The following is a 25,257-nucleotide window of genomic DNA, read 5'->3' on the forward strand; positions in this document are numbered from 1 at the left end:
CGCATTTTCATGGGAATGCAGAACTGAGGGAGACAGAGCTTATTTTTGTTCAACTATTTGTCTGAGTTTATATTGGAACTAGGATTTTTTAGGTGGGGGTGGATGGTGAAACAGCACACCACAGCTAGTGCCAGCAGCAAGCAGGCAGAAGCCTTGCTCTTGGCAAAGCAGGGTTGGGTTCCTGCAGGTTCTCACCCAGCCTGAGCTAAAGCAGTCTGAAGTGCTCCGCAGGAAACTCTAAAAATTTAAAATTACCTCCCCTCACCTGCCTTCCTGCCTTCACAGTCAGGCCAGTCCAAGGGCTTTAATCACAAAGCCTACACGGGAGGGAGGGCTGTTTGGTGTGGGGGGGTGTTAATTATGGTCATTATGTAATGGGATAAAAGGTTGCAAATTCTACAGTATTAAAGGCACATCACAGGTAATTAAATACTTCTCCAGAAGTCTATGTTGCTGTTGAGTGAATAACATTTGTCATTTGATGTATACCTCCACAATTTCAATTACAGTAAATATTTCAAATGGGAAACTAAGACACAGGTCAACCAGCCCATCTGAAAGCATACACTTCTGGCCAAATCCTGCCGTGCACACCTCACTGCGGTAGCAAGATGCAGCTTTGTAGTCACAGAGATAAGAGCAGTGTGGGAGCCCTTAGCTTTTTCTCCCAGATGCTACGTTCCAGGCTTGTTACTATCGTGCTACTACCAGTTTACTGCACACGCATTATTCAAAACCCAAGACTATCAAATGAAAGCATGACCAAGCCTGGGTGAAGCGTTCTGCGGTTATGCATTTTGTAATAGTGCTAAGCTCAGAAAGCAAATAGCTCCAGTAACGGAGATGTTTGCCCTCAGTGTGCTCCAATAAACTGATTTACCTTCTTTTTTTTGCCCCTTTTTTTTACAAAGAGCTGACGCAAGTTTGTCAAAGGGAGTTGGGCTGTAGCAGCTGTTGATTGGTTCATCTCCTACACTCCCATTTGTCTTTAAATCACTGTCCAACTGCTCTAGGTTGCACATGAGCAAACTTTTCATTACAGGTGCAATTCCTAAAAGACAGAACCTGCTTAGCAAGCAAGCAAGAGAACCTGCTTGACTCAGAGGTAAACCTAAAACTTTTTTTCTTTACAATGTTCAATCAATGTATTTTAGACACTAGCCATATCTTTAAAAATTGAGAATTAGAAATGTAATTAATCTGTAAATATAAGTGCAATGTGAAGGATGGGGTTCTTAAGATTTACTGACATGGTAATTTATGTTGGCAAATATCTTTGGTATTTTTTCAGGAATTAAATTTAGTCTTTTTTTTTTTTAAAGTACTAAATCAAAACCTAAGCAACCAGAGAAGCATCAAAAAATGTTTAAATTGACCAGGCAATTAAGAAATGAATGCTGTCTTTCCTTTGTAGCCCTTGGCTAACTTCTGAGAATTTTTTTTGAGGCTCTTGATTTACTTGGCTCACATTTCTGTAAATAAATGAATTTTTGAAAGCAGGCTTTGCATTCTAATTGGTTATTTCACAGCAACACTACTTATTTCATTTTGAAATAGCTGTTTAGACAATAATAATATAAAATCACTGTCATGAAGATGAAGAATCTGGCAAAAATCTGCTAAATTAGATACCATGGCTCAGTTTACAAACCTTAATACTGCAAAACCCATGCAAATATTAGTCATATATGTGACCCGGCATAATTTGACCACTCATTTAATGTCCTAACTGAAGACAGGACAGAAATCAATAACGTGAAATCAGATACCAAATGTTTTGTAATTTTCTGAATCACTGCTGAAAACTGTTACTTAATAAGTTATGCAGAACAGTACCCTATACTTGAAGAGAGAAATAGTTCTACAGGGATAAATAACTTCCCTCTAATAATAGGTGAATCTCTTTTGCAAACAGTTTTTCCATTTTAACACCATACTTTAGGAAAAATCTTTTCCTTTCAGCCAAATACCACAGGAGGCAGCAAAACCATCGCCGTATTGAATCCAAGTTTAAGGAACACCGTAGAGCTAAGAGATTTTTCTTGTATGTTTAGGCACCAAATTCAGAACTTTGAAGCAGAAAGCATTAAGTCCCAGGGAAGCTAAAGCAGCTGAACTTTGGTGTTTCTCCTCCGATATGATGTGCTTAGCTTCTGGCAGGGCCCAGGCCTGCCCGACCTTGGTTGCTGCGATCTGTCACGCCATCACCGCCCTGGTGCCTGGCCATGGCCCAGGAGCAGCGATCCAGCCAGCACAAACCCCTGCACGGGCGCAGCCGAGCACGTGGCTACCAGCCCTGGCAGTGGGCTTGGGCATGACACTGCATGCAGCTGTAACCACCATTTTACTTTAAAGTGAGCCACCTAGTGCATCCCCCTTTTTCTAAATAATATCTCGCAGGTCAAGCAGTGACCCAAGAGGCACAGGGCTACCCCATTTCCCCCTGGTGAAGGGGTGGCAGCTCTGCCCCTTCAACATTACTCATGGGGAGCATGTGCTACCAGTACCTCAGCGTCCTCCCACACCCTTCAGTACCTGCAGAGTAAGGAACCTGAAGTTAGGGATTTCCACCAACTAAGGTCCAGCTCTGCCAAGTTCTGCTGAAGTTCAAAGGCACCATTGCTTGCAATTACCGTTACAGTGTTTGCAGGATTCAAATCTAATACCGAGCCTGTTTCATGAGCCTCATCCTGCCCACATTTATGCCAATGGTTTTCAGCTCATGGCTTGCAGACCCCTTGATCTCTACCAAGCACTCCCTAAAAAGTGACAACTGCAAGAATCCAGGTTCTCAGCAGATTTAATTTTGCCACCTGAGGCTTTGCAATTTCGCAGAAGACTTTTAGGAATTCACAGATTAATAAAAAGTAGAAAACCACTGCTTTACCCAGTAATTCCACAGCCTTTTGACATGACACCCATAAATCAGATTACTTGTGTAAATGTTTGACAGGACAATGTCCAGATGATTCTTATGCTGTAACATGTACTTCCAGTCAATTTTTGTTCCCCTTTCCAAACTGTGTTTGCTGTGCTGCGCAGACTTTCCTCCTCAGTCTAATCTCTGTGTAACTTAACTCCTGGCAACCTTTTTTGCTTACTTTTCCTCTGTTTCCCAACTCTTTGAAGATCTGTATTTTTTGGACTGCTACTGCTGGAAAAGATGTTCCTCCGTTAGGCAGTGCTCACGGGGGAGGTTTTACCCTTTACCACGACAGGACTAAACGCAGTCAGATTTGTCAGCCTGACTTTTACGTGACAGATTAAAAATAAGCATCAGGAATTGGAAGGACTTACTTTCCCAGACAGGGCAATGTCTGCATTTGAAGACAGTTTTGTGAATGAAACTGCATTTAGGAGGGCTCTGTTGGTGGGGGGTTATTATTTTTTCACGTCCCGGAGTTATTCATATCCGAGCGGGCAGACCCCCCCGGCCACTGGAATGCAAGTGCTGGAAGCTCTGCCCTGATGGCCAAGTCACTTGTCCCCTCACACACACACCCTGCACGGCAGCAGAAAGGAGTAAACACAGCCACCCTCTCTGGTAGGAAATCTAATGTACTGTGATACTGCTTTTCCTTTTCAGTTGTTTTGTCTGGGTGAATCTTTTTAGTAAAAAGCAAGGAAGACGACTTTAATTTCTCTCCCAGGGTCAGTTTTAGCCTCCAGGATTGGTATGTAAAGTTTATATTTATGTTTTAATTACATGTACTCTAACATTTGGCCATTACAAATACATTTGTAGACGTTCTTAATTAAGAGCATCGTGTGATCGGTAGCAGAGGATAGTGAAGGTCTGATCGTCAAGCAAGGACCTATACATCCATAAATGCAAAACTATGAAAAAGGCTATCAAATAAATGCAGGGGGTTTTGACACAAAAGTTATTTGTTGTGGTGTTTTCTGATATTGTTGTTACACAGTTCTGGGCTGCATTTAGCGTGTGATATTTATGAAAAAAGTAACAGATCCAGCCAGTGTGCCTGTTTGCAAGGTTGCAGGTAGAGTGCCAGGATTCTGCAATTCTGGCCCCAGGTGTGCCAACAATGTGTTATCTGGTCTATGCTCTTTCCCTTCACCGTGGTGCGCCTTTGTCTCCATAGCTGTGGAGTGGAAATGTAAAATGCATCAAGGAATATCTTTGGGAATGGAGAAGTATTGTAAAACTGCAATATTTCTTGCACAGTTTTCCTCTTGAATTTGGATATGAGCAAATGAATGCAAATGTGTATCTGCATATGAGACTATAACATAAAGCTGCTGAAATCCAAGAGGTGAAGTCCTCTTTGTAACTTCAGTTTGTACAGTTTCCTTTAGTCCATATAGAAATAGAGAGTTGAGTATTTATTCGTATGATTTGTAAAAGGCAGGAATTTTTCTAACACGTGTAAAGATAGTCAGTCATATCCATGTGAGAATCCAGTGTGAGACACAGCTTCTAGTTGTAGGACAAGTAAAAATTAAACACAGATATACTGAAAACCAGAAACTGCTATATCAGAATTGCACCTCCTAATTATCAAAGTCGTCATCACGTCGAGATGCTCACCTCCGCCGGATCCCAGTAAAAGGGACAAATCTTCAAAAAATTTAAATCTGTGACAACATTAATCTTACAAAACGTTATTCGGAACACTAGGCACTTCCCTTAAGAGTGTGCAGGTTTTGACACAGTGGTAGGAAAACCCTGTTATACTCCCTTCGCTTCTAACAGCAAGCACTTCTGCATCACCATCACCTAGAAATTCAAAAGCAGCAGTTCAAGAAATTATCTTCTGCTGGCTTTGTAATTTTGCCAGATGCTGGACATCTACTGTGCATCCGTTGGCCCCTGCACTCTGTCATTTGAAGGAAGACAGAAGGGCCAAGTGCCGGCATATAAAGGGACATAATGCTTGCCCTGAGTTTTCCCAGTTTGCAATGGCTTCCCTTCCTAACGCTATTACAAAGAACAAACACAAACCCAACAATTCATAGTGGTTCATCTAATGTGAGGAAAACTCTAATGAGTTCTATTGTGTTTTGTTTGCAGAACAGAGTGTTCTGGCAGGCCCCGCATGGTAGAGAGGACCCGCAAGCAGACGGCACGGTGCTGTTTACCCTGAAGAAGCAACTGCGTGTGCTGGAAAGCGCTGACCGCTCTAATGGATCGCATGGAGCTGCAAAAAGTCAACATCGAACTTGATGATCAGAGCAACAGTGGGGAAAGCCTTGAAGACAACTACACAGAGCTGGTTGATTCAGAAAAGGCTGCAATTAGGAGGTAAGCGTTTAAACGGGAAGGCTCTGTTAAGGCTAGAAAGCAGTAATCAAAACCAAATTTCACTAATGGCATCTGGGACACAAAACATTTCCCAGGCAATACATTGACATTAATGTGGTTGTCTAGCTGGAGTTTTCCCACAGCACTGACTCTCCCTGCTCTGCATCCCAGAGGATGGAGTGCCCAGCACAGCAGGAGCAGCCCAGGTACCCCCTTGCTGGCCACCACCTGGAGTGACCTCTGCAGGCTCCCAGCCCCGAGCTCCCCCTTGGCAATTTCCATCCACTCTGGTCAGATAGTACCCATGTAATTAATATGCTGGCAGGGAAGTGCAATCTGAGCAAGCTGAGAGGGGGAATGCTTTCCAGGGCAAGGTATGGAGGGCAGCAGCTCAGTGCTCCCACTGGGACAGCCTACCCTCAGGCATCTCCAGCAGGACCAGCTGTAACACCAACACCTGGGTGGCCTGAAAAAGAATCTCAAAACCAGCCATCAGCCTCCAGCTCTCAGCTTGCTAAACCCTGTGGCATGTATCTCCAACAGGGCAGCTGCAAGACGCTTTATTCCTCGAATGTGAAGTACATGCCTAGCTTTAACAAAGTGTTAGCAGTAAAGAATTGTTACTTTCCAACATCTGCAATCAGAAATAATTTGAAGATTACTGGGTTTAAAACTAAATTCCAAGGCAAAGCAAAGTTCTATTAAACATGCCATTGGATATGAGAATCTTGCAGGAGAAAAAAGAAGTTTTTTCTGAAGGATTTTAAAATACTTATTGCAATGTTGAAGGAAAGTTTCCACTAATGGCAAAAGGCGTTACTTGAACATAATGTGTGACATAAGCCTTACCTAATATTTCTTATTTTTCTTCATGTTCAGTCCATTTGCTAGTGACGATGCAGAAAGTCAGAAGTTCCTTACAAACGGATATCTGGGTAAAAAGAAATTGGAAGAATATAATGAAGAATATGTAAGTTTTGTTAATTTTTAAGAGTAATCGCAAAGTAAATCTTGTTAAGCTGAATCTTTTTCCAAAAGTTGCAGCAAACAAAGTTACTCTGGAGCCTGATCAGCATAATCTTGGCTTCAGAAGAGTAAACACATTTTCTAACTGTTAGTACAGCAAACCCTTTCTATTGCCTTGCAAGTTAAACTGGGTCTCTCCTTCACAAGTAGTCAGAAGAATTCCTCGGACCTTGGACTTCATTAGCATCTATGTCACCTCACCTGAGATGTCCAGTCAGGGTGGGTCTGCACCTATTTTTCTAACAGGAGATTTGGTTCAGGGGAACTTTGGTGTTCCTGTACCAAGGTAGAACTGGGTGTGTGCTTGTATTGGTTGTTTCCAGCATCAGTGTAAATGAATCCACATCCAACCGCGTTGCTTTAAAGAAAGGACATTCATGTTTGGCTTTACAATGCAGAACATCACACGCTCAGCATGCTTCCAGCTCTTTAGACAAATCCATAATCAAATGGAAGCAGAGCACTGGTTCCTGGGGTGTGCATGTGGGTACCTCTGCTCAGATTTGTAACCTTATTCAAAGTTTTGATGAACTTGGTGCAAAGAAAGTAATTTTATTGGTCATGTTACAGGTTTTATTAGGATTGATCAAATAAAACCAAAAAATATTATTTGTGATTGCAAGCTAAAATTAAGAGCCATAATCACCCCCTTTCTTTTCCACTTGGTGGCAGATGTGACTCCCTCACACATTATCCCCCCTCCCACCAGCTTTTTGTTCTCTTCCACTCCCCTGCCGCCAGCCCAAGCTACACAACGCTTCCTTCTTTCCTTCCCCAGACACACTTTTAGTTCCCCAAAGGTGCACAACCTGCTTGGAGAAAACCTCAATAACCAGTTGGATTAATTTTAAAAAATCATCTGACTTTTTTAAATCAACAATTGGGAAATCTGTTAGATAACAGCATGCATTCCTACAGAGGCTGACCAGCGTAACCAGTTGTGGCTGTCACCCCCGTCACCTCTCAGGGATGTAGCCCTCCTCCCCCCGGAGACAAGGGGAGAATGTGAGAGGCAAACACCTACCAGCACAGCTGGCTTTGGCAGTAAAAGAGACTGTGGGCGCAGGAACCTTGACAAACCTCCACCTCTAAGAATCAAGGGGACAATACAGGGAAAACCATCAATGAGGATAATTAGGCTGTTGTGCTCAGTAAAACTTAAATTAATTGCCATTTTCTATTCTCGCTCTAACAGCACCAGGGTAGAGCTTCCTTTGGAATGTCCTCATTCAACCTCAGCAATGCCATTATGGGCAGCGGCATCTTAGGGCTTTCCTATGCCATGGCCAACACCGGAATTATCCTTTTCATGTAAGTACATAGAAAGAAAAGCAAATAGAATATAAGCAGTGAGCTGGAGCTAAAGTTTTTGTGGTTAGAGAGGTACATTAAGCTTGTTTTGTTAGCTGAAAAGTTTTGTGGGCTCATTTGTAATGAAAACATTTTAGCTGCACCACAAGGAGCCATCCGCTGCTGACAAACCATTATGGTTTTTATTTCAGCCCTGTTTTGTATCAGGAACAAAACTGTGAATTGATACTGTGCAGTCAAAAACCAGAGGGGAAGAACAGTATACTGGTCCTAAAATAACAACAGCAATCTTGCTGGTTCAGTATGGGAATTCAACAAGGGAAATAAATCACCCACAAAGTATATATTTACCTTATCCCGACTATGTAATCACTATGTAGAAATGGAAGAATATTTGATTCAAGTCTGAAATAGCAGCATGCTAAGAATGTAGAGGTATTCACAGATTTATTCAGATTTAACGTTGCTCCCTCAAAGCTATTTGTACTCTGTGTGCACAGATGACAGCAATGGTATGTGGCTGACATACAGTATCTATACAAAATGGATTTTGATAGACAGTAACAGATAGCCATGTGAAGTTTTTTAATCTATGGCTAACCCTGTAAAATGAGACAGACTACAACAAAAAACCCAAACTTTATTTTCTTTTTAATAACTGAGTTTAATTGTAACTGAAGCCTTAATTTTAATCCCGCATGAGGGCGGGATAAAGCATGACAGTACCGTATGACAATAGGCCATTGTTTTACATTACTGGAATCTAACAAGCCTTTAAATCAAGTTGCATGGCTATCGTTATATGACTTCTTTCTTCTGGAGATTGTAACTACGACAGCAACAGCATTTGAAATGCTACGTGTAGTTTCCAGTTGCTAAGAAACACCTCCTGTTTTGCCAGTAGAATTTTTAACTGAAAATTAATTGTAGATGCGAATGTTGTCCTGGATAAGTACTTCCCAGCACCTGCACTCAAATGATTTAGATATAGTATTTGCAGATACAAGTATAAAAGCTGGTTCTGAAATGAACTGCATTAGTCTGAAAAATGTAGGATTTTTTCCTCCAACTTTCTCTGAGCACTTTTGCTAACTAGTATAGCCACAAATTATCACTGAAAAGAAAACTGTGATACATCAAGCCTCACTAGAGGAAAAAAAAATTGCCTTTGCAATATCTTTATTTTTAAGGCTGTTCATTCACACAGGTGGCTAAAAACATCTAATATGAGCCTAATGACATTAGCTTTGTTGGCAGTGCTAAAGCAGGGAGTAATGCTAAAGCAACTTTGTGGAGTCGTAACCTGCAAAAACAAAGGACATATCCACCCACAGCTCGTTTTCTTTCCTGTCTTGATTCCATACTTTCCGCATGAGAACATTCTCCCTTCTGGTAGGAGAAGGACTTTGATTTAAAAGTATAAAACTGTTTGGGGATATTGTTACCCTCATGGCATGCATCCACTTGCTAGAGGTTCCTCTGTTTTCACAGATCATGACGTTACTGTTAGCAGGACAGAAAAATCCCATCTACTAAATGGAAACTGCTGGACATTAATTCTAATTTAGACAATGCTGCCAGCATCGTCTACATTTTTGTAATTTACTGTTCTCATGTTGCCCAGTAGCTCTCCTGCTGGAAGATATTCTACAGGGTGAAGGCAAAAGGAAAGGTCCTAAAATTCAGAAACTTTCCAAAAGTTCTCGTTACATCCTCCTCTCCCACAGGGGAGGTTTGCAATGGCACAGAGCACACACTGGGATATCAGTTCTGTAGCCTGGCATGATTTAGCAAGTTCCAGCCTGGATGGCTTTGGTTTACTACACCTCATGCGTCAGGACACAGAGACCATGCCTCTGAATAGCAGCTGCACGTGTGCCCCTGACCAAGAAGGATGCCATCTTGGCAGGCTACACTGAGACCCCAGACCCGTATTGCATGAACCCACAGCATGAGAGATGACACTGCTCACATGAAGCATTGTCTGTCTTTATTGGAGAAAGAAATTTCAAAGAAAATTTTGAGAGTCTGGTGGCCATCATCTGGCCCCAGGGCCTATGTCTGCTCTTAGACTGTAACCCATTTATGAACCTGGCTGTCATTGTCTCCCATATCTGTACCAAGGCATTTGTTCAGTGGAGTGGAAGGTGTGGGCACAACCTCCTGTTCAGCCATGGAGTAAGGCACATCTGTATTTCCTAGCTCTGTCACATTATCTTTGCATCCCCTTCTGCACCAACACTTGTGCAGGCTGATAACCAGGCAGTTATGGTGATAAGAGATGCTGCCCACAGCACTGTACCCTGAAAATGTCATACAAAGCTACATTTTTCACCAGCAGTTCACAAGAGGCAGACAGCTGATATCACACAGGATACGAATGTTGCATGGAAGAAATATAGCAGTAATCAGGATTAATGAATTCAGGCCCCCAGTACCTTCAAGCATACTAGGCCACAAGAGTATGCTGCCAGTGTTGCAAGAGCAGGTTTTCCAGTGTCATGCCATGCTTTAGCATTATGCAAGATTTCTAATATACTTTGCAAAGCAGGCATCTCAAGCTAAACTCCACAAATTCTTGATGACATGGCAGAAGTCAAAATTAGTGACTAGCCAGGAGTTGGCAGTGAAGCAGTCACAGTCATGGTGCGAGTGTTGCTTTTTTATATAGCTCTGAATAAGAAGAAATTAAAATTAGAGGTCAGTGAGCAGGTAAGAGATCAAAGACCTGACTCTTGTGTGTAAATCCATTTACATTAGTAAAGTCTTGTTAACATTTGGGATTCTGTCCTTCTGGAATAACACAGAGCTGGCACTTACTTGGGCTTAAGCTTTGAAGGGGTTTTGGGGTGTGTAAAGTGCAACTGTACGCGCAAGCAAGCTACAGTTGAAATTTATTTCTGCGTTTGCACTGGGAGTCCAAAGCACAAACTTGCTGAAAACTACACATTGAACTTCATGACTATGAGCAAGTGTACGTTCAAATCCAATGAATGTCTCTGATGTCTTGCTTGGCATTCTGATTTCTGCCTTGCCTTGCAGAGTTCTGCTGCTCAGCGTAGCAATACTGTCACTCTACTCTGTCCATCTCTTACTGAAGACATCAAAAGAAGGAGGTATGAGGATCAGGCTGTGACTGGCTGAGTCCCTACTGCATGCATATGTTTCACCTTGGAATGCAATTCAAGTGTGTCTAATGCAGTGGCCCATATTTCTTTTTTGGTTTGTTTTTTGGGGGTTTTTTGTTTGTTTTTTGTTGGTTGTTTTTGGTTGGTTTTTTTTGTTTTGGGTTTTTTTTGTTTTTGCAGGATCACTAGTATATGAAAAACTGGGAGAAAAGGCATTTGGCTGGCCTGGGAAGTGTGGTGTTTTCATGTCAGTTACAATGCAGAACTTTGGAGGTAAGGGGCAAAAATTCTAACTTCTGACACTATTCTGCAGAACAGAAGTGCTTTCTCCCCTCTGTCTGGCTAAATGGCATCAGAGATGAGCCAGGTACATTATACACTACAGTGTAGTAAGGAAGGACAGGAGGAATTAATCTTTCCTTGTTTCAGCTATCTGACACTTCAGTATCTGGTTCTGGTGAAAGCTAGTTAGTTGCATTAGTCTCCATGACCGTTGAAAAGCCTTCAATAATGGCTAAAATGGCTTGGCTGACTGTCCTCAAGGAGTTGAACATTTCTTTTCATTGAGTACAGCTCAGACTAGATATCAGATGTTTCAACTCAGAAAAGATTAATCCACCCTAAAAGGAACAGCACATGGATCTGACTTCTCCATCAAAGTAGTGCATTTTCCAGCTGAATTCTCTACTTGAAATGACAGTTGGGTTGTGATCTTTTTAAGATGCTGAGTGTTTAATAGTGACTGCTGAAAGTATTCATGCACAAAGATACTTCATGTGAAATACCTATCAAGTAACCTCCATCCTCTCAGAACAGGAGACTACTTACATCGTAAGTAGTAGGGGTAGGATTGTACATTCATGCAACAATTTTATTTCCTTTTTCTACCCTGGAAAAAGCTTTTTAGGAGACTGGGGAACACTCTATCTGAAAGCTCAGGGGAGTTTGTAGTTTTTTCCAGATTTCTTAAGCATATGTAGTTAAAATATAAATTAAATGCATCATTGGTCAATTAAATGTATGTAGACTTTTTTGTGATCTCTGTCTTGGAATTTGGTATACTTTGCAAATCTCCATCAACAGAACATTACCACCTTTCTAGACAACTTTGCTACCCAGACAGGGGTGGTTTGCGTCTCTCTACTGCAAAAGGCTTTTTGATTTTGTTCATAAAAGGTCCTGTTCCATGGTCTTCCTTCCCTTCCTTAAGCCTGGATATCAAATGTGGTTGAATTCAGGAAGGAATTACGCTTCTCTGTTAGAGAGGAATAGCTGTTCTTCTAGTCCTTTTGTCTAGATTGATCCATAGGCCTCCAGAGACCTCTCTGTGGAGAACATAAAATAACGAAAAAAGCATGCCTTCTGGCAGTAACTTTAAATGAGATATATAAAAGTCCACCCTTCCATCAGGAATCTTGACAACTAGTTGGGGTTTTTTATAGATATGAAGCAGAGTATTGGAAGAAAGAAGCTGAAAATAGAAGGGATAAGACAGATGAAGAGGTTTAGAGGCAGTAACAAGTTACTACAGAATGTGGATGGACAGTGTCCACTGGGAAAAGCCACCACATTTACAACAGAAAAGCAAAAGGAAAAGTTGAGTGTAAATTAGAACAGTGCTAAAAGCATGTTGTTAAACCAGTAATAACTGTATGGTATTCTAATACTGAATGTTAGATGGCATTCCGGACATGCTTATAACAACGTCAAGGGAACATACCATCTATTTAGTCACACTGTTATTTGAACAAAACTCATTTCTCTATTTTAGCAAAAAATGGTTTCTCAAACAATATGTTTTTCATGCAGAATTAAGGGGTTTTAACACAAATTCTTTTTGTTGGAACTACACTGTTTTCTCTGAAGGTGTTTTTTGGTTTTTTCAGCGATGTCAAGCTACCTCTTTATTATTAAATATGAACTTCCTGAAGTGATCAGAGCATTTATGAAACTTGAGGAGAGTTCTGGGTAGGTACCTTTGCCCAACCTGAACCTCAGATGAAAATTTTTCACTTTGATGTCAGTAATAATGACTGTTACCTTTTATTCCTCCACTTTAGAGAATGGTACCTAAATGGAAACTACCTCGTCATACTTGTAACGGTTGGGGTTATTCTTCCCCTCTCCCTTCTAAAGAGCTTAGGTAAGCTTAATGCCCCACTTTATTTTTTATTTCTATTAGGACTGTGAATTTATATGTAGCTGAACTGTTTGTTTTGTGTTTTTTTTTTCTTGCTGCACAGGTTATCTTGGTTATACGAGTGGTTTTTCGCTGACCTGTATGGTTTTCTTTGTTAGTGTGGTAGGTGACCGTTTGGGTATTGTCTCTAAGCAAATACAAAGCCTGTAAACTGTGCAATGCTGTTATATTTCTTACCATGACAATTTAATGTGGATGTTAGAATAGCACCTGCAAGTGAATGAAATCAACAAGACTATTGCTGAATGAAGCCAGAATAAAAAAGATCAGCCTAAAAAACAACACTTGAGAGCAAAGAATAAAGCAGGACAACAGCAGAGGCAAAGTAGCAACAAATACTTGTAGGAGAAACAGAAGTGGTAGCACCTGATTTCTTACTCCCTCTCCTTCTCTCTTCTGTGTGCCTGTGTTTATATTTCCGTTGACATACCCTGGATTTAAGTGTAATCTCCTATGGTGGTACTTTTCTGATGACACTGTCTACTCTTTTGTAGGTAATCTTCAAGAAATCCCAAATACCCTGTCCTCTCCCCATCATGGACCATGGGGTTGAAAACTGGACCGCCACCAACAGCACAGTGCCAATGCACATGGTCATGTTACCAAACGAGTCTCTCAGTTCTGGAGTGAATTTCATGATGGACAACACAGCTGAACACTTGCCGGTCCTTGACGAGCCAAAAGATACCTCCCCCAAAAGTGGTGTAGAATATGAAGCACACAGCGACAGTAGTGACATGTGTCAGCCAAAATACTTTGTGTTCAACTCACGGGTAAGTGAGATTCTGTAGAATATGTCTTTAGCCATTCATACCACAGCTAAACTGCTGCCTGCCAAAAGTCAGAGGTACAGCAGTGACCATTCTTACTAATGGGAGCTTTATTTTACAGACTGCCTATGCAATACCCATCCTGGCATTTGCATTCGTATGCCACCCTGAGGTGCTACCAATATACAGTGAACTGAAAGAGTAAGGTTCTTAAATTTTGTCCCATCCTTCCAGTTAACTATAGCTAGAGATCACTTTCTACGTGTTCTGCCTTGATTGCTGGTGTGTGGACACCCACCTGCTAATGATTTATTGCTTTCCATATTAAGCAGATAATGGCTTTGCTTTGACATAATAGTCAGATATTGATGACAGAGAACCTCTGTTCGGATAACCACCTTGATTGATATTTAGTTGGGAAAGGAGAAATCCGGACAGTCCTTTGAAGGATGTGAAATATACTGGGGAAATTGTTTGCACTGAAACAGATAATTCTGGTTTCCAATAACATCTTAATGAGTTCTGTGTCTGGGTCAGCTGCTGCTTATTCTTAAGGTTTCTTGGGATGCCATCTGCTTGGGAATCTTACATAAACTTTTCATCTAGCCTGTTTTGCTTATCAAATATCAAAAATCAAATACAATTGCTTAAATCAGCACAGAGTTGACAGTTGGGAAGGGCTAAGAAAATGCATTTGTTCAACAGCAAGAATTACATTACAGGAGGTTGTGTTGCAAAACTCAAGAAGGCCAAGACCCATTACCTCCTATTTCAGCAGGTTTAGTCCCAGAAGAAATAAAAATTCTCAGATAACATGGGACCATGCTTCCAGGTCCTATAAGCTAAAGATTTTCTCACACTAAATCTTTAAGCAAAGGATTTTTAAAGTAAGGATTTGACCTGCAAGAGGTTCTTGAACCTCCAGAACACCCCTATGTAGCTATAGGGGTATGTTCACGTAGAGCTTACTGAAATCTCTTGTCTATTATTATAGCCAACTCTGTAATTTTAGCCACTCCATTTTTTATTTAAAATATACCATTTGAGATTCATTGTATATAAATAATGATGTACAAAATAACATGACACGTTTATATGTTGGCACTAAGTAAGTAGTAGAAATGGAGTTTCAACATACTTTTATACGTCTGTGCTGTTCTGCACAGAGCTGCAAAGCTTCAAGAGCTCTGTATAACCAATATAGTTGCTATGAACTTACTAGCCAGTGAAGGAATGTCAGTAGAACTATGACTCTTCAGACTACTTCTTGTACGAATAGAGACTTTCTAAGAATAGCCCTGTTACTGTCTTTCTCTCATACTCCAGCCCTTCCCGAAAGCGGATGCAGAATGTCTCAAACATCTCCATCACTGGCATGCTTATCATGTATCTTCTGGCTGCCCTCTTTGGATACCTTACTTTCTATGGTAGGTCAAAGCCCTGTTCTCTGTAGAATTTTCCCTCTCATTTTAAAGCAGGTGAGATGGTTGTATCACATTAAACCTCAAGTATTAACATATTTTCTGTGGGTCTGAATCCAGGTGTAAGCATTATTCAAACAAAATATGCAGTATATGTAATCTCCTGAATAAGCAGTGAGACTTATCCAGCTGTCAGGCCACAAGTTCCTTACCATGAGAGGCTCAGAGGCACCTTCTAGGAGGACCAGTTGCGTATCTTTTGGTTTTCTGAACTTGGACAACAAGCTGCTGCAAACTTGGCTCTTGGCAAAGGCCTAGAGTGACCGTACTAAAAATACGCTAGTGCTCAACAGTTTTACATGACATTATTAAGTGCTACCCACCCTGGCTCTACCACTAATTAAGCTTCACCTATGCTGAAAAACAGGTGCAAATCATTCTAGTGTAAAAAAAATATGGATGAGCTAGACTAATCAGTAGGTAAACAGAGCAGCCCCTGTATTAGCACACTTTTATGCAGACACCACCTCTTTTTACCTCGTTAGTTCTTCCATTACAGCAGAGAAGTGAATGACACAGCACAATCTGCTCTCTACTGCTGGGGCCAGAGGGTCTGAGAGCTGGGACACCTGCGTGGAGGTAGAAGAGAGGTGTTCCTAGTTCAGTGAGCTGTCTCCTATTTCATATCAGAGAAGTTATTTTTACCTTAGGTTCCACATCCACTTAATGACTTTGAGAAAGTCGTTTGAGACACTGGAGTACAAAGCATCACCTCAGACCGTTACTACCCTCATTGTCTCTGAACAATGAACTTGTACCTGTTGTACGGGGAAAATAACTATTTTGTGCCTAGCCCATAACTTGTATCTGATGACAGCAGCTGGGCCAAAGCTATCTTATCTAGCTGCAGTATAAAGATCTTTTTGCAGTGCAGATATTGCTTAAGTGATTTAATTCCCTTCTGTTTCCTTTTGTAGGAGAAGTTGAAGATGAGCTACTTCATACATACATCAAAGTGTACACCTTTGACACCCTCTTGCTGTCAGTTCGCCTGGCAGTGCTGGTGGCTGTAACCCTGACTGTGCCCCTTGTCCTTTTCCCTGTAAGTAGCACAGCTGTTGAAGCTGAAATCAGGGCTAGCCCATATCCACTCACTGTATGTACTCAGCACAGGCATACTTTAACATTGAAGAAAAGTAAGCCTGTGTTTTTATTTTGGAGGGCCTGTTTTCTCACATGCAGTTGGACCAGAGCAAGGACCTTAGGTAGCTACAATTGCAAACTCTGAAAGACTGAAATAAATTATTCTTTATAAATATAAGTAAGTCAGGAACAACTGCCCTGGCTCGCTCTGGCTCTCTCTGTGCTATATTTATCAGAGCAGCAGCGTAAGTACCAAAGACTTGAGAGTATACTGAAATCACTTACGAGATTTCCTAATACAGGCACCTACTATAGCATCCAAATTCAAGACAGACATGTGCAACTCAGGCCATGCGCTGTGCAGGACTGCCAGGCTTGGCTGCCAAGGTAGAGAACCAAAGGCCCTGTGCACATCTTAGGTGCTTGAGTCTATGGACAGGGGAGGAAGCTAAGTGCTAGAAAACAGAGGCAGTCAAGTCAGCCACATAATCAGATGTCTGAGCAAAGTTTGGAGCTTCCAGGTAATGTTCACAGGGAAAAACACACTATCCACAGTAGCAGGAACAGAAAGACACTTAGCTAAAAGAACTGGTCTGCAGAGGGAGTGACCCTCCTCAGGGATCAATCCCCACCTGAAGAACAGACCTCCATGCTCCTGAATGTACAGGACTGTCCCTCGTACATTCTCCGAGCTGCTACACAGCAGGGAAGAAAATAGTTGATCCTGGTCATTAAGTTTTGAGAGGCTGTTTTGCCATTTGTATGGCATGTTACGCTGCTGGCGGACGCCAGCAATCCACATCACACCATAGTGTTCACATGCGATAAGAGCAGTAACCTTGGGGTCCTCTGGCTGCATTGTCCTGGATGCAAACACAAGCTCTGTATAGTTTCCAGGCTTGCTGACAAACACCTAAGAGCAGCAATCACTATTCAAGGTTGTCTAAAAAAAAAAAAAAAAATTCTGGTATAAAGCATCCAGGGTGATCAGTCCGTCTAGCCTGGTGCACTCTGGTGCTCTGCCTTAAATGTCGTGTTTAAACCAGTGACTAAATGTTTAAATTAGTCTTAACTAACTGATCACTCTTTATGGGAAAACAAGAGCATTGCAAAAGCCTCTGTCAGATGTAGCATTTTGCATGTTTAGCTTTTGGTATAATCATTTTTATATATGAATACTGTCCAAAGGCATAGCAGTTACATGCCACAGCACTAATTGCTTTATTGAAAGAACTCCCATGAAAATATCATTTGCTTGTAAGCCGGCATATCAAACAGTTTTATACAGCATATCAGGACAACCAACTTAGCAGATCTAATTACTCCAAATAAACAGTATAGCTCTATCAACTAATTTTCTATGAACTACCACATTTGTATTTTCTTAGTCAGATTTATTAGTTTATTCTTTAGAAGAAAAAGGAAATAAATGCATCGCTAAAAAAAATAAGTATAGATCTATGTACCACTAGTCATAGTGTACATATGATTCCAAGATATAAAACTCCATAGTTTTATTTTAAGGACTACGTCACTGCAGGAGAAATGCACAAGATGCTGACAATAAGTGAATAGGAATGCAGGCAGCAGTTCTTTGGTGGAATAAAGCTGTTTCACACCAACTCAGGGGCTGAACAAAATTTTTGAAATCTGCCTCCCTCTCCCTAATATTGGCTCACATCAACCTGAAAAACATCAAATGCAAAATTCATGCTGTGGTTTCCAATGATGGGCTTCAAGTCTGACAGAACCCCATACATTTACAGAATTGCCAAACTCATCCAGAAACCGTTGTCTGTTATGTTAAAACAACCAAACAGAAGTGGGGTTTGAGATTTTTTCACTGTAAAAACATCTTTATTCAACTTCTAGATTTCAAATCTTTTAAGTCAATCACGGTAATTCAGAGTAACGTTATCTCCAGCCATCAAAGGGATTTGCTCTTGACCTTTTCCCTACTTACCATCTTTGCTGATGAAAAAGCAAAAAAAACTCTCTGTGTTGTGTGAGAAAGGCAGCAGAGCAAAAAGGATCCTCTGAAATAGCTTTTAGGATTATAATTTCCAAGTGGAATTGAAAAATATGCTTTTATTTTGAGATAGAGATACATATATATGTATATTTAATGAAAGTGAAACAACAGCTTGCTTTTTCTCTCACTGAAGTAAATGACAGAACTCCTGTGGGATTTTCAGAGGGATCAGGTTCAGGAATACAGCAACTCATATTTCACCCGTGCACTTTTTGCCTGCTTATTAGTATTCATAGTGGGGGTTTCTTTGTGGTTGTTTGTTTTTTTTTGCTGATATTAGCATCTTTCAGTTGAACAGATTTAATGTCCCTTATTTTACACCCTATTTACCTGAATTTCTTCTACACTGCAAATATTTTAGTTTCTGCATTAAACTGTGAACACAGATCTCAAAAACGTACATCAGAGTGAGATTACATTAAGGGAATCAAAGACTGAAAACACATTTCTTCAGACAGAATTTGTCACAGCAGAAGTAACTAGCATAGATCATTTTAAAAAGTGAAAAGCAAAGATAAATTAATTGCTCTTTTATTTTCCCTGCTGGTTTTCATCTTACAGATCCGTTCTTCTATCTATACATTGCTGTTTCCCAAAAGGCCATTCAGCTGGATAAGACATTTCCTGATTGCAGCAGTAATTCTTGCTTCTAATAACCTGCTTGTCATTTTTGTCCCGACTATTAAAGACATCTTCGGATTTATTGGTAGGTTTCATAAATACTTTTTGTTTACTCTGTTAATCCTTTCCACAACGAATTCACATTCATGGACTGAATGGCAGTCTCAGTTTGGCTCTTACAATAGAGTAATATAAACACAGATAAAAGTGAAAATGGAAATAAAAATTCCCAAACAGCTGACAGACAAAGCTAAACAGTACCCAACTTTGTTGCCACCTTGCCTGAAGCACAAGTAATCCCAGTTAAAAAAAAATAAAAATAATCCCATTTGACAAAAAAGGGCACTTAGTGCATGTGGAGGAGAGGAAAATCATCCTTGGTTTTCAAGCATCTGTAGACTGGACACAATGTACTGACTTCCAAACTGTGATGTTGGAAAAAGCAGAAAAGTGACACATTCTTTTGACATTCACAGTTCTCTCCCTACCTCTTTCTTTTGCTCAGTTTTGGCCTCTAACCAAAGAGGTTCATGAAAAGTCTCCATGCCCTGAGCTACTTGTGGACTCAGGGATGCAGATGCCCTTGAGAAAGACACTCAAAGGGGTTTTTGCCTTTTTTATACGTTATGCTCCATGCAGGCAGGCAGTTTGCTCCTTGCTGCCTTTTACACGGGGGCCGCCATGCTGGGCTCTTCAGAGAGGAGACGAGTAGGCACTTCCAGGGCACAGGTCATCCACCCTCTGCTTTTTCCATCCACCCTTTTTGACACCAGCTTTCCAGGGCTGTCACATGCTCCGGGAATGCCTGTTTGTCCTTGCTTCACCAGCTCACATGCAGACATCTGTATCACAGGCAGCCACGCTGGTCTGAGCAAATCCTCTCAGTAACGAGTGCTTCTTTGGGCCCCAAGCATCAAATAAGTGTTTGGACATCTACAGCTCTGCACAAATGCTGCCTCAGAGAAAGCCCTTTCTGCAGCTTCGCTTGGATGAGCAGCTGCCTCCCCACACGCCGTCTTTTGCATGTGCACCACGTTGCTTATGTGTCAGACAGCAGGGTATTCAGCTTTGCTTTCTCTTCCAGGTGCTTCTTCTGCTACCATGCTAATTTTCATCCTCCCTGCTGCCTTCTACCTGCGGCTCGTTGAGAAGGAGCCCCTGAGGTCTCCCCAGAAGATCGGGGTAAGGAAGCTGGCAGCAATTTTAAAAGGAAGGATGGGAGGGTGTGGGGTCACAAATACTCAGACCTTTGACTTGCAGTATCTGGCACTTGCTTATAAATGGTAGTGTCTCACTCAAAACAGGTCAGGTAGTGTGATTCACCCTAGCATGGAAAGCCAGGCTTCAACTAGCCAAAGCCTTTAGCCCACTGCTGCTACTGATTCGCAACAGTAAATGTCTAGGTTAAAGTGTGCCTTAAATAACTAGAAAAAGGCATTTATTTAATCCAATCTAAGCTCTAGTTGACACCTGCACTTGCATAAATACCACCAAGACTATAAGGAGGTGTTGGTTCATGCTAGAAGGCCAGCTGTGGAGTAACAGGAAGATTTGAGGTCAAGGTTAAGAAGAAAGTTGTACTGCAGAGATAATTGAGTTCCCCTCTGACATAGATCCATACACCTACAGGAGACATACACGAAGGTCTATCATTTATACACAGCATGTGTTTATGTCATGCTGGAGTGTTGCAGCAGCAGCACCTTTCATCCTGAACATCAATAGCTATCTGCACATTTAACAGTATCACCAAGGAGATGTACTTTGGAAATTTAATCAGAAAAGTTGTTAATGAAATATATATGCAGGCACATAATGTAAACAGATGTACATTTATACATTTATATGCATGTTCACAAAAACAAGGAAGTGGAAATTCAACTGACATACTGCAAGTACAAAGAAAAAGGTTTGTTATAAAATTATTTCTGATTATGACTTTTGAAGCTGTTATTATAGAGAGATTTTGCATATTTGTTCATGTCTGTCTGTTCATTCTTCATGTTGCTGTCACATCTAAAATTTCACAGCCTGCACTGAGATCATACACTATTCACCATTGTGTTGCGAGGCAGAATATTATTAAGTGTGGATGGGTTATGGTAAACTAAAGCCCCACTAAAGCAAAGGGTGACTATAAGCATCTGAATCACTTGAATATATGCAGAAATGTCTTCAGAGAAGAGAGATGGGCTTACCAGTTTGTCTAATAAGGCTGAAAAGGATTAACACTGAAGCTGTTCTTGATATCAGAGACAATGATCATTCATTGAAAATGGGTCAGCTTTTAAAGAAAAAAACTGTTTCTCTGTTACATGTTTTGCATTATTGTTCATAGTAACATAGCGGGGGGGGGTGGGGGGGGGTGGGGGGGGTGTCCAGACCTAGTCTTGTAAAGCCCAGCTCTCCTGGACTGAAATTTACATAGGGCTAACTTTGATTCATGTAGCCCTGTATGACATTACTTGGGCTTTAGTCACAGCCAATGACCCAAACCTGGGCCTTGGGTGTTAAATAAATGCGGTTCCAGTGGGACAGTCTGTGAACTACAGTCTGCTCAGTCACGTGCTTTATTAATAATATTTCATTTTCCAATTGCAGGCTGTACTTTTTCTCATACTTGGCATAATCTTCATGTTTGTGAGTATGACTCTTATTGTAATGGACTGGATTTACAATCCTTCAAGTTCCGGACATCACTAACCTGTGGAGACAACCAAGTGCTTTTTATAACATAAATATTTGTATCGTGTGCTCCAAAGGACACCTAAAAGGGACTGTTATTCCTAGCTAGTAACTGCAGTATTTTGAAGACAGTTTCTGGTAAGGTCACTACAACCCAGTGGAGTCTACACCATACTTTTCACTAAGGATCGTTATTTATGCATTAGCAACCTGAGCTTAGCATTTCTGGCCAGGTGAAATGAAATGTGTGGTGTGAATGCTTTCTGTTTTCAAAACCAAAATAACTGTGTACATAGTCCTCAAAAATAGCTTTGTGTCACCCTTTTCAAACTCTCCCATCATGCTAATAACCACAGAGCTTTGGAAAGGTAATGGCCAGAAAACCAGCTAGTGCCTTGTTTTCTATCTGAAGCTTGTGGGAGTGGCTGGCCAGGTCCCAGAGAAAGGGTACGGTTTCTGTAAGGGATCTGAAAGGTGACCACTCCCTACAACCTGTCTATCAGAAAGATGATGGCTTTGACAAGCCAGTCGACAAAGCTGAGCATCAGATTTTTTGCCCAAATTCATTGCCCTTGGCATGTGACGGCTGTCCTACAGTATAAAGCTCTCTGGCACAGACCTTGTGCTGGGGCGTATGCTTGAAGAACAGTTAAGCATTTGCATTTTGTTCTTAAAGTTGCCTGTGCTGGAAACATCAAGCATTTCTGCTGTGGGTTTTTTTGGTTTTCTTTACTTCTTTAATTCTTGTGTGAGCTTGCATCACTGAACAATTTGTATCCTCCATAGAAACTTGTCTTCCATTCTCACAGGAATATAAGGAGACCACAAGGTGTGGCCAAGCACATTGTTCAGTACTTGTGTATTTGATAAATGTTCAGTGCAGAAAACTGTAATTTGCTATATATAAAAATATATGTATTTATGTACATAATTTTTTGTTTTCTTGTAGGTATAAAAAAGTTACCCTGTGGTAAATGATTTTTGAAAATTTTTTTATGTGTCACTGTTTTCATAGCCACACATTTAATATTGTTTTGAAGAAAACATACTGGATTGGTGGGTTTGTAAAAGGTTCATTTTTATTCATCAGTGTTTGAAATATACGTGTAGCAAACCCTGTTACCTGTGTAAAAATACATTCAGATGTTTACTACTTACATTACAATAAATTGCAAGATGTTTTCCTCTTAAGAATTTTTAATAGGTACCTCAAAGTTCTGTATTACTGTTGTACACCACAAACTTTGGTAAGTTGCTCTGCTGCTTGTCTATGCATATGCTAGCATACATAATTAAGGTATGCAAAGAAAAATACATTGTCAATAATCTCAAGTGTATCGGGCTATGCAGCTGTGCAAGACAGAAAAAAAAAAAAAAGTTAAGTTCCATGTTATATGGATGCTTAATTAACACTCAATACCCTCCAGACTGTGATTTTAGCTGTGCTATGGAGTACCCACTATATATGACCTCTGCACACCCCAGGGAAAAATAGTCAGAGAAGTCACATTAACTCCATAGCAGAGGGAATGAGTGGGAATGTGCAAGTGTTGGTTTTAACATGCTTACACAAATCCAGGCTCATGTAATTGGAGTTTTCATTTTTCAACTTAGAAATCAGTTGAATACCCACCTGTAAACTCAGAAAACCATAAAGCACCCAAAAGTTGTCTCTGCTCACTCCTCAGCTTTGCGCAAAATTCTGTATGTGTATATCAATGTGTGTATACTTACAGGTTAACTGGAAAAGCATATCAAATACTTATTCCATGTCAACTGCTACCTTTCTGAGCAGTATTTATGCTCACTTGAGTACTGTAACCTTATATACAGGGGCACAATTGCCCATGAATAAGTCTGTCCTTGCATGTTTTAAAGAAAAAAGTTGTCAATAATCTTTTGACCTGTTTTAAGCAGATTAGTACAAATAACGCTGAATTATTACTGAAGAGGCCTTTAACATGAACTAGAGTTAGTAGTAACACACCCACACACCTCTCTTCCTGTTACCATTACGGAGAGTTACACGCATGGAAGAACTGAAACGTAACTGCATTTTGCTTCAGAGCAAAAGCACAGACAGTGACTGCAGCTGCATGTAGAGACTCAGGAATTCATGTAGCCCACCTAAAATATAGATGACCTCAAGAAAAGTAACAGAAAACCTATGGAAAAACAGCATAAGTCACTGCCTTTTCACAACACAAAACTGTCGGTGTCCAAAATAGAGGGTAGAGAGTCTGTAAACTGTCAGTTTTTCAAGTTGAAATATGTCGGTGACAGCGATATGCAGCTGCTGCACACACTGGGAGCCAGAGTGGTATTGCACACTAACTTATTAGCACTCACTGCTGGGAATGGTGGATGCTGGAACATTTCTTGAACATTTGTAATGTCGACAATAGGACTTGTGAGGACTTTTATTACAAAACCCTCCATGGATGTATAATAAATGAATTTTTCAAAGACTAGATATTTTTTTCTTCTTTTTCAAGCTAGCAGGAGAAAGGGGTTTTTTTAATCAATCAGAGTCAAACTGGTATCCTTAACACAAGCATCACTAAAACTGCATTCCCTTTGAAGAGAGAAATTTGCATATCCATGTATCTGCAAATGAGCAAGATGGCAGCCCCTTCATATAATAACCCTTTTGTGTACCCTGTTTACATGTCTCTATTCATGGAGCTGCATAGACATCACTGGGTAGAGAATGTCTGGTGTTAGAAGTGGGATCTGTGAGATACTGTACGCCTCGTTCTTTGGAGCATGGGATTAGCTGGGATACACAGTATAGTAGCTAAGTATAGTCACTATTAGGAGTGCATACCAGATGGTACTGCTCTATATAAATACTTCCTATCATTGCAGCTGTAGGTTTTCCTGATGTTACATATTTGTCCGGTGTATAATCAGCCCAAAATATACTGGTCTACGCACCACTCCAGCACCAGTGAGCTCATGTGAGAACCATGCTCACAGACCCGGCCAGCCAGCATTTGCAACCTGCCCCCTAATGAGGGAGGCACTGCAGACCCAGATGCTTGCTCAACACTTGCAACATGAACATCTTCTCCAATTTTCTCCTTCCCTTGTGGTTAGGTATCCTTAATTCCCTGCAGCATCTCCTTTGTTCTGTATTGATGGTTCTTAAGCTATAAATTACTTGTGGCAGGAGGCTGTTTTAATTAAACAATTAAAATCATGGCAAGTGAATGAGGGGAGTTAAAGAAAAGAAAAAGGTATGTCTTCAAGGACAAAATAGCAAGAAATGAAAATTTATTAGAAATTGTGGTAGTCATAGAGGTGTGTCGTTAGCTGGACGTGACAAGAACGACAGAAATGATATAGAAAAAAACAGAAGTAATGAATAAATATTTTAGCTCTGGATTTGGAAAGAGGCAGAACAAGGGACACTCACTAGAGGGCAAAGTCCTCTCTAGTCCATAAAAAAATCAAAGATGATGTTAAACAACACCTATCTGAAAGAAAGGCAGCAGGCCTAGATAAGCCACAAAGCAGCTGGCTCTGGTGTTAATTTTCAATAAAGCCTGGCATGCCTGGCTAGTTCTCAATGGCTGACATAATAGTAATCAGAGCTAGTCAGCAATTACTTGCTGAGAGGTCTAGTTGATGCTGTATGTGGAAAATTTCCATTCA

General features: G+C 40.8%; 1 protein-coding gene across 1 annotated transcript; it reads left to right on the top strand.

The window, feature by feature from the left end:
• The first annotated feature begins 996 nt into the window (after window positions 1-996).
• On the top strand, window positions 997-24,071 carry SLC38A4 (solute carrier family 38 member 4). Its single transcript, XM_056342145.1, has 16 exons — window positions 997-1,105; window positions 5,033-5,263; window positions 6,143-6,233; window positions 7,485-7,600; window positions 10,643-10,716; window positions 10,909-11,001; window positions 12,615-12,696; window positions 12,789-12,871; window positions 12,972-13,030; window positions 13,423-13,701; window positions 13,820-13,899; window positions 15,025-15,125; window positions 16,097-16,221; window positions 18,856-19,000; window positions 20,000-20,097; window positions 21,517-24,071. Exons 2-16 carry the CDS (start codon window positions 5,145-5,147, stop codon window positions 21,616-21,618), a joined length of 1,647 nt encoding a protein of 548 aa, XP_056198120.1. The 5' UTR covers window positions 997-1,105; window positions 5,033-5,144; the 3' UTR covers window positions 21,619-24,071.
• Window positions 24,072-25,257: the final 1,186 nt, after the last annotated feature.

This window comes from Falco biarmicus, chromosome 5 (genome assembly GCF_023638135.1).
Source record: "Falco biarmicus isolate bFalBia1 chromosome 5, bFalBia1.pri, whole genome shotgun sequence".
NCBI lineage: Eukaryota > Metazoa > Chordata > Aves > Falconiformes > Falconidae > Falco > Falco biarmicus.

What these genes read in the sequence shown, in the direction of transcription:
- SLC38A4 (XM_056342145.1), top strand. Translation starts at nt 5,145, where the DNA reads ATGGATCGCATGGAGCTGCAAAAAGTCAACATCGAACTTGATGATCAG. An exon ending in AAGAATATAATGAAGAATAT is followed by an intron (nt 6,234 to 7,484) that starts GTAAGTTTTGTT and finishes TCGCTCTAACAG; the next exon opens with CACCAGGGTAGAGCTTCCTT. An exon ending in AGACATCTTCGGATTTATTG is followed by an intron (nt 19,001 to 19,999) that starts GTAGGTTTCATA and finishes TTTCTCTTCCAG; the next exon opens with GTGCTTCTTCTGCTACCATG.